At 39.1% G+C, this 17,679-nt stretch overlaps 1 protein-coding gene across 2 annotated transcripts in view; it reads left to right on the forward strand.

Annotated features, from left to right (window-relative positions):
- Positions 1–17,679, forward strand: part of sh3rf2 (SH3 domain containing ring finger 2) — a 34,331-nt gene that overhangs the window by 14,295 nt on the left and 2,357 nt on the right. For both annotated transcript variants that reach the window (XM_047820051.1, XM_047820052.1), the window contains exons 4-9: positions 2,929–3,222; positions 10,835–10,956; positions 11,402–11,572; positions 13,741–13,997; positions 15,183–15,499; positions 16,456–16,742. In XM_047820051.1, the coding sequence (XP_047676007.1) occupies positions 2,929–3,222; positions 10,835–10,956; positions 11,402–11,572; positions 13,741–13,997; positions 15,183–15,499; positions 16,456–16,742 (1,448 nt within the window). The remainder of the gene's footprint in view (positions 1–2,928; positions 3,223–10,834; positions 10,957–11,401; positions 11,573–13,740; positions 13,998–15,182; positions 15,500–16,455; positions 16,743–17,679) is intronic.

Here is a 17,679-nt window from a genome sequence, read left to right on the forward strand (position 1 = left end):
TGTTTATTTTTTGTTGCAGGGACAGTGTAAAGGGAGATAATTAAACTGTAAATATTAACACTGTCCCGGTTGCTTGTACTTGTCACTATAATTGGACAGTGTCATGACTCTTGGCTCTACAGTCCAACACAGAGAATCTGAAATGAGCCAGCTGGATAAAGGTGAGCCAGCCAGGAGTCCAGGCTCATCTTCCAGACAGAACTTTGTCAGGTGTCAGCTTTGTTGTTTTTGTCCAGCTGCATTTTATTGCTCCATTAGGTTTAGTGTTTATTCTAAATGTGGCATTAAGACCTGGAATTTGTAATCATTGTCTGTCCGTAAGAGGAACAAAGAAGTGATGATGCCAGTAAAGGAAGCTCTTATAAGGATGGTAAAATTAGAAAGAAATTGATTGCATGCAAAAAAAAAAATCACATTTACATTTTATGAAGCAAGAAATTACCTGCAGGCTGAGTAATAGTCTAGTCTAGTTGAGAGCTTCATTGGGATAAACTAAGCAATCATAATTTCTCACAAACATATAGTAACGTCACAGATTACGGATATGGCAGATGTTTGTTCTCTACAGTACTTTGTTCTGGCTCATGCTAAAGTAGGCTAAAACCACCTCTTTTATTAGGAGTGCCTATATTCTGGAAAAGAAGGATCAGACTCATTTAGTCGACTTTTCCATCCTCAGATAGCTTCAGCGGGATGTCAAGGTTGCAGTTTCTTGCCCTTCTGCAGTCTTTGGGTGTGTCCCAATCAGCTCCATAGTACAGTGGTCAAGGGATTGATCAGGCAGGAAGTTGGCCATTTTTTGCATTTTTCTTTCTCTCTCTCAATTGCAAAATCTTTCCACCGGAACATTTGCTCTAAAAAAAATCAATGCTCACTATGTTCTCCAAGTGATAATGATGGCATATTTTCTAAATCCTCTCAGCTCGTAAAAAAAAAAAAAATAGTGGACGAAATCTCAGTCAACTTTGTCTAGAAGTGTAAGCAGCCTGTTATTGTTGTCGTAGCTCTTAAACGATGTTAGTGTATGTTAGATTTTTGCTTTATTTCACATCCTATAAATCGTTTGTTTCAGTCTTAACAGCTTTTAAATATTTACTGACTTTAAGAAATCCAATAGCAAGCCTATGGTCCTGCTTGAAGTACCATGACAGAAATGCTTGTGATTAAGCTAACAGTTGAAACGTTGCCAGCAATTAAGTCCTCGGTTTCCCAGTGCGTAATGAGTATTTACCAGTGCCTGAACAATATATATACTGATTTATGAGCTAGAGAGCTGATTGAGACACACCCAACATATCTATGCTACCGGCCCTAGGCCTATTACAACATTCAACACTATTGTTTGAAGATTCTGAAGCTCTGTTGTGTGGCTGTATTCTGGGAACATCTCACTCCCTCTTCTCTATACTGACTCTCACCCGAGTGTACAGTTTGTAGTGCTTCTTAATTAATTTTGTTATAATCAACTTTGTGAACGTCACCATCCTCCATTTGTCTCTTCCTGTCGCTTTTGTCTTTTAGCTGTTCATTAAGAAAATGTTATTACATTTTCTCATATATTTTGAGAAATCTCATTTAGTCACTGTTTAGTTTTTGTCAACATTTTTCTGATTAGTTTTTATGAACAAGTGTCAACCAAAGCATACTGCTTCAGCTCATTGTAGGGCTAGGATGTTTTTTTTAAACAAAAATTGCAATGTTATTGACCGAAACATTTGTGAAACTGACATTTTGTGCATTTTATGAAATCAGGGAATCACCAGCAAAGTTAGACAGTAGCTACTGATGTCTACAGCTGCGTTCCAAATGATGTACTACACACTATGCAAATACACTTCCCCACAATACCCTTTCCCAGTTGATGGCAAATGACATGTCATATCTGTAATGTGACACCATTGACTTTAGCAGAATATGGTTGAAGTTTGAAAACTAAATCACACAACGGTTTATTTAAAGGACATTTGTAAGGCCTCTTGTCCACCAGAGTGCCGTCAGGCATCTAGAACTTTTTTCTCATCCGGTGTCAGCAGCTGGTAGCCGCGTCCTCTACGTAAGCCACGTCCTCTACATAAGCATCTACCCATGCAGTAGATCGTTTGTTGATGTTTTGCTTCAATCTCACATTTCAATCTTTCAGGCCTGGAAATTTGCTTTTCCCCAGACAGAAAAACACAAAGTGTCATTGTTGGTTGGGTTGAGGTAAAAAATTTGTTATTGTAAAATCACAGACTGCTCCTTTAACATCCAACTTGCATTTTTAAACAAGAGACTGATGAATCTATTTTTAAAAAAAATAGCCGTGACCTGTATATGGTTTACTGTCTAATTGTGTAAATAGTATTATTAAAGCAGATATTCTGCACTTTCACCTTCATTTTCATGTCAGTTATTCACTGTATTCTCTGTTAGCCAAATAAGAGTTTTCAGTCTTCTTTTTAGTCATCTTCTTGCACTCTGTCCTCCTGGCAAACTTCGTCTCGGTGCTCTGCCCAGCCAGCCGTGAAGGCACAGTAATGTTTCCTTTGGTTTGGTGGCATAACAGCACATCACATCACTGTAGGGGGAGAGGGAACATCAATCGTAGCTGCATCTCTCTCTCTCTCTCTCTCTCTCTTTCTTGCTCTTCTGAAACTCACAGCAGGGCAGATCAGAAAGAGCAGGGCACTCACCCAGACGTGACTAATGGCTTTGTGCTGTCGTCTTACTTATTGAAAGCAAACTTCATGCTGGATAGAGATTTAGCAGGTGAAACATCCTGGGCAGAAGCTCAGCTGTCTCGGCACACACTCTCTCTCTCTCTCTCTCTCTCTCTCTCTCTCTCTCTCACACACATTCTCTCTCTCTCTCTCTCTCTCTCTCTCTCTCTCTCTCCTCTCTGCCTGCTGTTAACATCCCTTTTTCTTTTTTCTTTTTCCCCTCCTCAAGCCAAATCCGACTGCGTTTAAACTCCTGGTGAGTGCGAAGGCGAGTGATTTGGCAGAAATTCACCCACGCAACGCGAGAGGGAGCAGCAGGAGGCTGAGCCTAGATGCAGACAGCCAAAGACGACTCTTCAGGACGCAGGCGAGTGCTACCAGGCCTCCCGATGTCAGCGTCCTAAACACTCTGAACCACGGTCAGACCCAGAGCTTAACAGCTCCTAGCGCTTCCCTGAAGCCCGGACGACTCTCCACCGTCTCCAAACTGCGGTCTGGCAGCGCTCAGAGAAGCCAGTCAAAGGTGAGACAGCTGTGTGAGAGAGTTTGTGTGGGAATGAGTACGCCACCTGTTTGTTTTGGTTAGTTAAACGTTTGAATCTTTTACAATGCTGTTTTGGCATGCGATAAATTTCAGCATGGTAGAGTCTTCCTTTCAGTTTAACACTACACTATTTGTGTGAAAGATGCGATCCACATGGTCAAAGATCATTATAATGAATTGTTACACAATGCCGATTGTTAAACCACGAGCGAGTAGCTACTTATTTATTAAGCGTTCAGGCTCATTAAATCTACTTTATTCTCCGGATCACATTTTCAAAGCATAGTTGAGTGCACATGACATTAAGTCTGTTTTTTGAACTGGAACTGTGCTTATTTATGTTGTATTGAAATTCAGATGCAATCCAGGTGCTTTAAACACTAACTCGGTGTGTGTAGTGGCCTTTTAACTCGCCTTAAAGATAAGCTCGGAATTATCGACAGCACTGCTGCATAAGAACTGGGTTTGAACAGTTTTCACTGTTATGTTTTTTCTAACAGCATGCCTAAAAAAGATATTTCATTACACCATATGATATGTTGCACTGTTTGTGGTTTTTTTTTTTCTCCTATTCATGGAGCTAAAAAAATTCTCCTTTTCTCTATTGCTACTTTGTACTCTCATGACTCATGTGGTTATGCAACACCCCCTTCTTATCTGGTTGAAAGGCTTATTTCTCCCGCCTGAGCAGTGACTCCCTCCTCTCGCCCTTCCTTGTGTTTTCTTTCCTCCCATCCCTCCCTCCTTCATCTCATACATGGGGTGCACCATTAATAGATGATTGTGCAATTACAGAACCCATCATCACATGTAGAGGATTCACGCTGCCTCAAGATTTGATGTGCACGTACTCTGAATAATGCTTACTTTCATCCCTCTTTGAAACATACACCAACCTTTGTCTTACTGTTGCTACTACAGTTTTTTTTTTTAAAGGAGCAGTCTATAATGTTTTTTTTGCATACAGTCATTTCGACATGCCTTATGATCGTTTTTTTTTTTTTTTTTTTTTTTAATGCAAAAGCACGAAAGGCCTGAGGAAGTAAGAGATGGGGTGCAGATGATTTCTGGCCCAGAAAAATAAATAGAAGTCTCAGGTATTCAGATCCTTTGCGTGGCAATATTGTAAGATGATCTGTATATAGATCTCAATATAAATTGATGAATCAGTATAAATATTATGACCTTGTGCCAGTGATACAAACTGCACCTAAAACTGTACCTAAAACCGTTCGTATAGTACATAATAATAGTTCAGAAATCTAGATCTTTTCAGGGTTGACAACATGATGAGTCATTTCTGTGCTGTGTGTAATTGTTTTTCTTTCCATTAAAAAAATTTTTTTTTTATTTATTTGTTTTTTGTTTTGTTTTTGCTTGAGCCATTTCAATATGATTTATGATTTCTTTTTAAGAGCGTTCCAGTCCTTATGAAGGAGGGGATAGAGGTGTGGCTGTTTTTTTTGGCCCAGAAAAATAAATAAAAGCATCAGGTGTAAAAAAAACAAATATTGCATGGCAACATTGTGAGCTGCATCTGAAAGATTCAGATTTTAGTGTAAACAGTAAGTAAACAAACCAATATAGATTTAGAAATCAGTATGATATATTATTACCTGAAATATTATGATATATTGGTACAAACTGCACATTTAATATTGTTTGTATATCATGCATGAGATTAATCAAGATATTATGTTTACAGTATTTTCCGCACCATAAAGTCTCAATTACGGGTCTATTTCTGTACTTAACCCATACATAAGGCGCACCGGATTATAAGGCGCATGCTAAAACATATGGTCTACAAAAAAGGTAACAGAAGCAAAACAGTTTAGTTGAACTTTATTCTACTATTTAACAATACACACACACTATTTTTTTAATCAATCTTCTCCCACAAATCCATCAAAGTCCTCATCTACTGTGTCTTCTTAACTCCTCGAAGTACATTTTTTTTTATTTTCTTGCTTCCTCCACTTCCGAACCATACATACATTGATGTTGAATTCTTTCAGCTGCTCTATTCCCATTTACAACCGTGTAACTGATAGCATGTAGTTTGTATTGTGCCTCGTAAGCATCTGATTTTTATTGGCGCATGGCAAACCAACTTAAGGTGCATTTACCGCCACCTACTGGACTGGAGTGTGGAGCGCATAATGGTTAGGAAGAAACAAATGTTGTTTTGCAACATACCGGTAGTTATACTGTACCTACCGGAGGCGTGGCGGAGGTAAGCGTACGTACTGTACGTATTACGTAATGTTCTCTGATTGGTTTATCGCTGCCAGTGTACGTAGTGTATGTATTACGTCTCTGTGTCCGCGAGAAAAGGTCCTACAGTCAATAAAGCGGAGCGCTTACTCAAGTCGTACAACATTTTTACAGATTTTAGGAAGTCGGTGCACGCATAATGCACACCGGATTATTAGGCGTACTAGGCTTTTAGGTGCGCCTTATAGTGCGGAAAATACTGTAATGTTGTGGTACAAAGACAGAATAAAACATCATCATTATACACTTTTCTATTTTAGAGTATATTGAGTATTGTGTAAACCCCCAACACACACACACACACACACACACACTTATTTCTATTTTCTTAAATACAGTCTTTCCTATTTTAGTCCTCTTCTCACCTACCTCCTGACTCTCACGTAGAGCATGTCAGCTCTACTAGTGTAGGAGGCTGAAGACCACACATGCCTCCTCTAATGCAAATTATCCTGCAGTCCTCAGAGAGAGAGAGTGAGAGAGAGTGAGAGAGAGTGAGAGAGAGTGAGAGAGAGAGAGTGAGAGAGAGTGAGAGAGAGTGAGTGAGAGAGAGTGAGAGAGAGTGAGAGAGAGAGAGAGAGAGAGAGAGAGAGAGAGTATTCAGCAGCTCTGGTCATGATCTCCACATAACCCAGCCGAGATTCCAACCCGAACACGGTGGCAGGGCTTCATTTCTGCACCACTAAGCTGTGAAATTGTCGCGTGAGTCACTGAGACTCTCAAAAACTCACCTTAAAACATACCAGTTTTCCCAGGGCTTTTAACTATTGTAGTGCAAAAATAACTACAGCGTGTTCTTTCTGAGTGCCACTAAATGACAGATGTCAGACAGGGATCAGGTGAATGAGGAAGAAAATAAAATACCTTAGCTTTCTAAGCACTTGTTAAGCACTTATTATTCAGTCGTTCTTCTCAAACCACATTACTGAGTACATAGAATAGGTCTAATACTGTACCAATCTTTTCAGATTCCAACCAACAGTTACCCAAAAAACCTCAACGTATCATGTGATCAGCACTGAAAGTTATACATACAGTAGTTACCGTATGCAAAGATCGGACATTAAAACATTAAATTCTCTGCGTTTAACCCATCCAAAGCACTCACACACACAGCAGTGAACACACACACCGTAAAAACACACCCGGGGCAGAGAACGGTGAATGGGGAACGGGGAGCAGTTGGGGGGGTTTGGTGTCTTGCTCAAGGGCACCTCAGTCGTGGCTGGCCCGAGACTTGAACCAACAACCTTAGGGTTAGGAGTCAGACTCTTGATGTGTTGGAAGCAGGAAAAATGGGCAAGTGTAAAAATCTGAGAGACTTTGACAAGGGACAAGTTGTGGTGAAGAGAAAACTGGGGACATCAAATAAAATTTTATTTGTCACATACATATACATACAGGGTACGATATGCAGTGAAGTACTTTATGCAACTGTCTGGTATAAGAATAAAAAAGATATATAAAAAGTAAAAAAAAAAAAAAAAAAGCAAAAAATAAAATAAGAATAAAATAATAACAAGTATAAACTGTATAAGAAAACTATATGAAAATATAGATGAAGAAATAATGTATATACATATACATAAATATACATATACATAAATGTGGATGGTGAAGATTGTCCTTAAAGTGTCCAGGTGCAGTATGGTGTGTAAATTGTGTATAAAGTGGCACTGTGCTGTAAAAGTCCAGTGTTAGTGTCCATAGAATGTCCAGGTAAAGTATGGTGTGTAAATAGTATGTGGAGTGTATAAAGTGTATAAAGTGGCACTGTGCTGTGCATGTCCAGAGTTAAAGTGACAGTGACAGTCCAGAATTAAGTGACATTAAGACAGTCCAGTGACATCTCTACAACAGCAGGTTTTGTGGGGTGTTTATGGTATGCAGTGGTTAGTACCTATCAAAAGTGGTACAAAGGAAGACAACCATGAAACTGCGACAGTTTCATGGACACCAGATGTCCATTTTTGCATGTGCAGTGTAAATACTTGCCTGTCTGGTCCAATCCGACAGAATAGCTACTGTAGCACAAACTGCTAAGGCTTGTTTGTCTTGTCCTGCACTGTCTTTCTGTCTTGCTTGTCTTGTCCTGCACTGTTTGCACCAGGTTGCACAGTTGCACTTTTTGTGGTTAGGACTAACTTACTAAGTCCTTACTAAGTCTTTTGTTTTATGTAGCACCATGGTCCTGGAGAAACTGTGTCTCATTTCACTATGTACTGCAGCAGCTATATATGGTTGAAATGACAATAAAAACTTCTTGACTTGACTTGCTGAAAACGTTAATCCTGGCTATAATAGAAAGGTGTCAGAACACACCAAAAGTTTGCTGCATGTGATGTTGCATAGCTGCAGGCTGGTCAGAGTGCCTGTGAGTTCAAGCTTTTCACTTGACCTTCACATTTGACCTTCCAGCCCCAGATCTCCAAATCTGATCAATCATCTGGAAGATGGATCCATGGAGTCCCCACTTTGTAACTTACAGAATTTTTGGTGCTAACTTTTTGGTGCCACATACCACAGCACACCTTCAGAGGACTTGTGCAGTCCATGCCTTGAAGGATTAGAGTTGTTTTGGTGGCACAATAGGACCTTCACAATGTTAGGCAGGTGGTTTCCATGTATATATTTACATTTACAGCATTTGGCAGACGCCCTTATCCAGAGTGTATATACACATCAATGTATATACACTGTGTATAGTGGAAAATTAGATAACAGGTCTGTTGAATGTGCAACTGAGAGGTCAGAAGGTTGTCATTGGTTCTGGCTCATTATAATACTGATACTGATAATACTGCAGACGCACAACTAACATATTTGGTTTCTTCCTCATATTGTTTTCCTTATATATATTTATGGCTTCTTTATAATGATGTCAGTTTTAATTAGGAACAGTCAGAGTTAAAGCCACAAAATATAAGATTTCCATTAGCAGTAAGTTTAAATGCATAAAATGCCCTTCGTCTGCTCCCTGGATGCCCTTTGAGATGAAACCCTCCCATTTGATCTGGGCTTAGGACCGGCATCGAGCCCGGCTCGCAGCTTTGAGAGCAATGCACGGTTATTGGGAAATAATTAATTTCCGGATGGAAACTACGTTTCACATTTGGGCTACATTACCTGTTAACACTTGCATGCAATCACACACACCCATTTCACACCTAAAGGTAGTTTAGAATAGCCAGCATGCCACTCAAATATAATAACTTTTATTCTGGTAATTATTATTACTATTAATTGGTCTGTATAAATATTATGCTGCTAATGTATTAGGAACCTGCGCCAAATGCTGTTGCTGTTAATGAAGAAGTGTGCGTGCACTAAAGTCGCACATATTCACAGACGGATTAGAGGTTGAACGTCAAGGGTCAAAGTACAAACAACATCTGTTCTGGAGGCTCATCTGTATAACATGGCATGTGGCTAAGATACTGTCTGGGTCTCTTCTGATTACACTGTAACCACATTACAGTCTGTCACTTCTGATCAAGAAATCACTTATTTTTTATAAGTTGAGCTCCAGCTGAAGGCTCAACCTGATTTATTGTCTGAAAACATAAAGCCCAGTGTGTTCGAGATCATTTTTAGATCCTGTATTTCCAGTTCCTTTCAAAAGAAAGTCAAATAAGATCATTATCATTCCTTCCCCTTTCGCAAGTGTCTATTTTTTTTTTTTTTTCCTACTCAACGTTAGAAGCACCGGGAGTTCCACCACGATTACTTCAGCTTCGGTGAACTTTTACACTTTTCCTCTTTAAGCACTTTCATGTCGTGAAGCATTACTTTAGTAACCGCAAAGCATATTGCACAAGCAATAACACATAATGACATGATGCAAGATCTTGTGAAAAGCACAGGAAGGCTATCAGATTAGCTCCTGCTTGCATCAGGAACATTGCAACCATCATCGTAGAGCCGGGTTGTGTGGAAATATGCGGCTCGGGTCTGAGTCACTAGAAAAAAATACCCATGACTCAAACACTGTTTTTAACCCTGATGAGAGTTTACACCTCAGGAGAAGCCACACTCTGGGTTGTTCCCTGGTTGAGTCAGAGCTGTCACTGACATGCTAAGTGTTTTCTTATGTAACTAAACACTTCCTCTTGTGGATAAAAGAACGAATTGTCACAGGTCACATACTGTATAAAGGTGTGTGCATGGAAAATTTTGCCAGTTATATATTAGAGAACCAAGCATTGATTTTGTCCTGAGGGATTATTAATAATTCTGATAGTATGGTGGTTACTGTCTGATTATCTCACTGTTATCATGTGATCCTGGAAGAGCTGGAAGGTGTGGTTTTGAGTGGTTTTCACACTGCTGAATCATACACCTCTTTTTAAAGATTGAGTTGAAGATAAGAGAAGAGAAGAGTCTAGTCTTTATTAGTATTTTAAACAAATGTATCTTCAGCTTATACATCAGTTTAAAAAGCATTACATTGCCTCTGGACCTAAATCATACATATATCTGTCGGGCGTTTTGCAAAAACCCTTCTCATGGTCAGATTTTGACATTTAGCCTAATATATCCTTTAAAACAGAGAATATGTCTTCTTTGGTGTCTCATTCGTACATCTTTGTACATTGTATATTGGTATCTCGTTCTCAGGTATAGTTCTAAGTCTGAACAGATTGTGTAAAAGAGTTTAACATTGAATTCAAGGTCATGAATCCTTGAATGCGTCGATAATCTTATTCCTCTCTTGATTTATCTCATTTGGAAGTCTTAATCTGGTTGACTCTTACCCAGAGCTCACGATCACGCAAACCCCCTGCGTACTTCTCCACTTCTAACCACTTCTAATCTGCATATGAAAGGAAAAAATTAATAGACTGCAAAGTTTTAAAGAATGACACGATTTCTCAATTTAATCATCTCTGTCTCATCACCTGAAATAAGTCACTAATGGATTTCAGACACGGGTCTCGGCATGGTCTCTTTTTTACTTAGACTGATCTGTGATCTGTGGTATTCCATGAAGTTGGCTGTGCTTGCAGTTAAACTGCTTGTCTTTTTATTAGGTTATTTCGACTGTTAGGTTAAATTGATTTTTTTTTTTTTTTAAATTGTATCTGCTGTCAATATTAACATAGGGTGTTTCTCGCTTATGATGATGATGTTGATGATGTGACTGAGCAGGAGAACCGCAGTCATTTTTAAAGTCGTTGTCCATCATCACTTTTAGCCAAAATCCAAAATTTTCAAATTAAGCTGTTTTTGAAGGCAGAATTAGTAACAGTGACGCATGATATTTGTTTCTCAGGCTGCTAGATATATTATCTATATCTCTATTTTTTCTCCACAGGGCGAAAAAAAGATGAACGGCGAAGCTCCTCCAACAATCACCATGGCCCTCATCAACCCTCAGGCTCCCCCTTCGCAGGCAGAGAGCAAACATCCCCCCATCCAGCAACTGTCTATCAGTGTGTAAGTGTCTCGTCTCTGCTGTTTTCCTGAAAGTCCTGATTTGGTTTGTAGTTCTTCTAGAAGACAGATTGCCATCCCAAATCCAGATGGAGAAATATTCCAAATCCCAAGGTTATATGTTCGCAACCCAGATTAGCTAATCCTAATCTTAAAGCATTTGTGATAGCATGAGAGTTTGCACAGCTGCCCGACATTTGTAGCTTGGCAGTGCTGAGGCTTGAACCCTGATCTTCTGCTCAACAAGTCACCACTGCCCTCAAATATGAAGGTAACAGTAAGAAAAGGTAACATTTAATCCTCAAAAGAAAAGGTTTTAAAGTTCTGCGGCTTTCACTGGATGACAGACCTCATTTGACTCGGTATCGTGGAAAACTGCGAATCTTCCTAGCTTTTCTTGTGACAAAACAACAAAAGTGTACGTATGTAACTGTTTCTCCTGCTCTAGGTGCGCTGCCTTGTATTCGTACACTCCCCATCGCCCCGAGGAGCTGGAACTGAGCAAAGGCGAGATGGTAGGGGTTTACGGGAAGTTTAAGGAAGGCTGGTTACGAGGTCTCTCTCTCAGAACTGGCAAAGTTGGAATCCTGCCTGCCAACTACGTCACGCCCGTGCTTAGGTAAGACGCTGTTTGCCTACTCGTCTGTCCAGGCATTGTATACCATTGTACCCTCAATCATAGACATCCAGGCAACAGCTACTCGTCTTCATGGTTATACTAAACACATTTATTTTGGTGTGGTGTGTTTACCCGACGTGTTCTGCTAACAAGTGTCTATTTACATTTTTCTGCATGAATAGAAAAAAAAAGCTGCACCGTATGCAGTTTATCAGCAGTTCACCAAACGTCTTTATAGATTCCATATAAATATAAATGTGACTAATTTAGTGACTAATTATTTTAAATAATAGTTTTCTATTAAAGACACTCAAGTTTATGCTCCAGTAATTTGTAGTTTGCTCATGCCCTCATTTGTTCAGAGATATTATTACACCTAGTTCTCAAACGAGCCTTAATAGAGACCCTATGGGGGCCTATGAACATTTTCAGTAGAGAACCATAAGCGAATAGGAGAGATAATGAGTTGGAGTATTTAAAAATACTCCACAGCCACCAAGATCGTGTTTTATACAAGGAACAAGGAGATGTTGATTATGAAGGGAGTAATATTACAATTACGGCATTTGGTAGACATTGTAGTTTAAGGGCCTTTCTCAGGGGCCCAACAGTGGCATCTGTGGACCTGGGCTTCGAGCTCACAACCTACTGATCTGTAATCCATCACCTTAACCACTAGACTGCCACGTCACATGCAAAGCCTGACAAAAATGAGACAAATTATGCCCCAAATTTTTCAGGTCATTTGTGTGGATCCTGAGATGCAGTAAGTATAGAAATTTTGCAGAAACTTGACAAGCCTGGATGACAGTAGCTTCTACCGTGTTCTACTCTAAGCACAAAACAAGCTGCTAGGCTGTGTGTTGTATACTTTCAACTGCCCATCTCGTATGGTGTGAATCAAGCTTGATAGCGACTTTCATTCATTTTGTTTGAGGCTATATTGTTATTAATGTCCTCCTGCCTCGGCAAAATCAATAGTCATAAGACTATGTTGCCAACATGAGCCTGCTTTCTAGGCTCAGCTAAATTCCTCTATTAAACAGTCATAAATTATGATATAAGAAGCTTGAATATGAAGCACAATTGTGATTTTACTGGGTCTAACATTCCCTCACTCCCTTATTTACACTCACACACGAAGTGAAGATAAATTGTTAAAGATAAAATACAGTTTACATTTGTATTGCTATAAACTGTAAAGAGGAGGCTTGGGGAGATGTAAACAACACTGAATATTGATAAGAAGTGTAAGTTAAAGGGACAGTTTATGATGTTGTAAAGTATTTAAAGATCTGTCAAATTACAGTATGTAGCGCTGCATCCAAGAAAACTCAGTGACCATGCAGTAGATATGGCTGTTTACCATCGTTTGTGGGGTTTGTTTTGAGGTTTGCTCTGGTGTCATTTGTGTTCTAGTTGTGCAGTTATAGGCTGCTTGTATATGGGTCAGTGGTGAGTGGTTTTGGGGTCAGTTGTGAGATTTTTGTGGGGAGAGTTGTTGGATCGGTTTTGGGGGCAGTTGTGAGATTGATTGTGAGATTGGTTGTGGGGGCAGTTGTGGGATTGATTGTGAGATTGGTTGTGGGGAGAGTTGTGGGGTCAGTTGCGAGATCGGTTTTAGGGGCAGTTGTGAGACTGGTTGTGGGAACAGTTGTGAGATTGATCGTGAGATTGGTTGTGGGGGCAGTTGTGAGATTGGTTGTGGGGACAGTTGTGAGATTGGTTGTGGGGGCAGTTGTGTGGTCAGTTGTGAGATTGATCGTGAGATTGGTTGTGGGGACAGTTGTGAGTGGTTGTGGGGGCAGTTGTGTGGTCAGTTGTGAGATTGATCGTGAGATTGGTTGTGGGGACAGTTGTGAGATTGGTTGTGGGGCCTTTACATATTAGAAAAAGCATCTTTGTTGTTTTTTGTATCCTTTTATCCTTAATTTCACTGTCAGGTCACAGTTTACACAGTTAGTAAGCAAAGTATTACTTTATTTATTATTAAAAACGAGTGAAATTCTTATGTGCAGAGAATCAACAATGCAGTAAATTGAATATAATACACACACATGCACATACCTGTAGATACACATGCATTTTAATGTATTAAACATCATAAAAGAAAACAAAAAGATATTAGGTAGATGTTTTTTTATGGTGTGTTTTATGCTTTTTCACAGAACCTCTGCAATGTTTGTCGAGCAGCCAAAGCTTGCTGTTCCCAGTGCTGCCATCACATCAGCAAAGAGATACACGCCCCAGAATCTCCAAGCTGCATCACTGCCTCTTGATAAAGTAAAGGTTGAAGTGGCTGCTCCAGTCTGTGCCATGTCCCCACAGGCAGCTGTAGCATCTGCCAGTACAGTGAAATGTCCTCAGGCAGGGGGAAAGCAGGGCTGGGACACGGTCAAACGAGCCTTACAGACTTCACACAGAGGTGAGAAATATCAGCATGCTGCAGCCATTTGGGTCACTGGAAAACAACTGTAGTAGAGGTTCATACATTACACAGGCAGTATGCAGAAACGTGTTTCAGACATACGGTTGAGTGCAAAAGTATGCACACCCTTCTTTCACATTCAATGTGTGGGGGTTATATAAATATTTCTTTAGCACTGCAATTAACAAACTATGTACAAGACATTTCCGAAAGCAGTTTCTTAAATGCTCTATACATTCCTCGTTCCTGGTTTGTGTTTAGAATTTGAACAGATATTTTCTTTGACACACTGATATCTGATATCATCATCTTCTGCTGCTCAGTATGTCTGAAAGCTCAGTATGTATGATGGCTATTTTTCTTTGACGACCCCACTGACTCTTCACTTGACTTAAGATTTAAATTACAAAACATACGGACCATTTTTAGTCTTTAGGCACTTTTCTGTGGCTCATTTTAAACCAGAAAGCATGTATGCCATCAAGAAAACCATGTGAGACTCAATTGCTATAATATTTAATTGATGCTACTTCAGGTTTGAGCAAATTTTGTAGATACTCAGTAAAACATTAATAGATATTTCAAAAATAAGTTGTTTACATTTAGATCGATGCGGTTCGGCAGACTTATCCAGAGCAAGTTACAGAAATCATGTCTCTCTCAATAAATGCAGGTCAATTTAAAAACTCGGTGGTGAAAGAAAAGCAGACATCCTGGAAAACCATCTTCACTAATATCAGTGCAAAAATTGCTGCACTGAACCTAAGCATAGTTTATCTACAAGGTACTATAAGAAGTCATCATTCAAACTGTGAAGCTTTTTTTTTCTACCTCACCAAATAATTACAACTTATTGCAAATGACAGAAAATTATACCATTCCTTGGATTTAGTTGTAAATATTTATGCTCCACTGCACAGTAAAGGAAAATCTCTCCTAGGCTGATAGCTTTGGTAATATGATGTAAAACATTTCAGTTTTTTTTTTTTTTTTTGTAGGGTTTTTTATTCATTTATTTTTTTAATTTATTTAGTTTTTAGATATCCCAACGATTGTGAAAACTCAACCGAGTTCGACTCAGACTTCTACACCCCAGCAAATAGAGAGCTGCAATGTTTCCTTATGTATATTTTAGATTCATTCAAATTTCAAGCTGTTCTATTTTTCATGGTCTATTTTTAGGCTCATTCCGGCATAGCAGCTACCATCTCCAAAATACCGGTTCAAGCCTTCATCCTCCACCTCAGGATTTGGGACAGATCTACGGCTTTGGCCGCTCTCCCGTCCTTCCCAGGAAGAGAAACGGCTTGTTTTCAAATCCCATCAGGTCACAGCACTGGACCTATGAAGGAACAACCCCCTCTGCTGGTGGTGGTGGTGGTGGTGGTGGTGGTACCTACCAGCCATCAGATACCAGATACATGTCTCCGAAAGAGACTTCCTCAGCTCCTCAGTCTATTCTGGTAAAACCAGATACTCACAGGCACAACACGGAGAAGGTAAACAGAATGTTTTTTTTTTAAATTATTTTTAATGAGTAATTCCCAGTAGTCCACTATAAAAAGAGTTCTTAGTCTATAGTCTATGATCTAAAAATGTAATCTCATCATTCGTGAAACACTATTTTAATGAGATAAAATGGTCAAAACATATTATAATCTAGGTCAAATATTAATGATTTTGTTTATTTATTTTTTGCCTTTGGCTTCTCCCTGTTTGGGGTCGGCACAGCCGGTCACTTGGTCCGCATATTAGATTTGGCATATGTTTCAAGCCGGATGCCCTTCCTGACACAACCCTTTAACTCTTCAGTGACTAGGTTAGCGTCATGCCCGGGAATCGAACCCGGGCCGCACCAACGGGAGTTGAAAAAATATCCAGCAGATGCTGTATGAACAGGACGTTGAGAGATATTTCTATAAATCATATCATTTGTGGCTATATTTCCTATAACGGCACTAAGACTTTAGGCTTCAATCCTCTCCTCCTTAAGTGTAGTATAGTAACTGTTTCAGACTATGTAGAATCTCCTTAATATGTGGAAGCTTCTCATTTGAATATGAAGAGGAAGAAGCGAAGTCAATGTACAAACCCCTGTGTGCTAGCCAGCAAGATTCTTTTGCTATCAGAGCAACCTTTTTTTTTTTAAATATCACTCAGTATTTATTTTTTGTTTATTGATCCATTGTATAAAAATCACCATTGCAATATTACTTAATTGATACAAACATTTCTCCACGGTTTGTAGTAGTTATTTCTTGTTAGTCGACTTTTTTGTGATTTAAATGACTTATTGGTGCCATTAAAGTTATTAAGGTCGATTGTTTAAGTGGAAGTACATGCTATATCCAGTGCAATAGAGAGAGCTAACTAGTGGATGGAAACTGAAAGTGAAAAGAAATGACTGAGAATCTGATCCCAGATTATTAGTTTTTTTTTTGCTTGTTTGTTTTAGCCTGTGAAGTCGGTAAGGTTCCTGACTGAAGACGTCCCCCAAACCACAACGAGGTTGTCGTCTGTGTCGTCTGGATCGCAGGTCACTGGTAACTCTCAGAGCAGTTCCATGGCTCTGGAGCACTGGAACCCGTCAGCCATCATGGGTCGAGATGGAAGTACCTCAGTCCTTAAAGACACAAAGACAATCATGCAAAGAAAAGGTCATGGTCAGAATAATGCCAGTGGGGATTTTCTGCCTTTAAGTACAAAACTGTACACAGCCAACAGCCAGTCCAGCCCCATCAGGTGAGTACCTATCAGTGTGGTCCTGAAGGAACACCATGCATTATTACATTATTACATCCATTCAGCAGCCTGTAATGGGAATAAATTTACATTTACACGCCTAGTCCAGTTCAGATTCTAACTGTTTAGTGATATTTATATATATATATTAGATATATTTATATATATATATATATATATTAGATATATGTTTTTTTTTTTTTTGTTTTTTTTTTTTTTTATATAAATAACAAAGACAATGATTAAGAGGAATTTTCGAAATTCACACGTTTACATCATTTTGACCCAAGAGTAACAATGTGAGATGTGTTTACGATGGCTGAAACAATGATTTAAAAAATTGTGAACTTGAGCTTAAAGTAAATATCCATTTTAGGTAACAGTTTGGTTTAATTGCCATTGTGCTATGTGCTGTAGTTTGGGTGGGGTGGGGTGGGGTGGGGGGTAAATAAATAAATATTTTGTGTGTCTAAATATTATATATATAACAGAAATATACCGTTATCTAATCAGCCAATCATGTGACAGAAGCACAATTTATATAACTGGATGTTTACATCAAATATTAGAATGAAGGGAAAGTGTCTCTGTGACTTTTGGATATAGATGTTGGTGACAAATGGGCTGAGAAGTTTAGAAGCTGCTGTTTTGGGATTTTCACATACAACATTCTGTAGAGTTTAAACAGAATGATGATGAAAAACAAAACAAACAAAAAAAAAGTGTTTCTGTGAGTGTAAATGGTTTATGGATGTTGGAGGACAAAGGAAAATGGCCAGATTGGTTTAAACTGCCAGGAAGCAGGATATAGTAACTCGTATAACGTCTGGTTAGAACCATGCTGAACAGAAAAACATCTGTGTGAAAACAGATGAGCTACAATAGCAGCAGACAACATCAGGTTTCACTCCAGGGATTGGAGGCAAACATCTCCTTG

Source organism: Tachysurus fulvidraco, chromosome 10, assembly GCF_022655615.1.
Source record: "Tachysurus fulvidraco isolate hzauxx_2018 chromosome 10, HZAU_PFXX_2.0, whole genome shotgun sequence".
Lineage (NCBI taxonomy): Eukaryota > Metazoa > Chordata > Actinopteri > Siluriformes > Bagridae > Tachysurus > Tachysurus fulvidraco.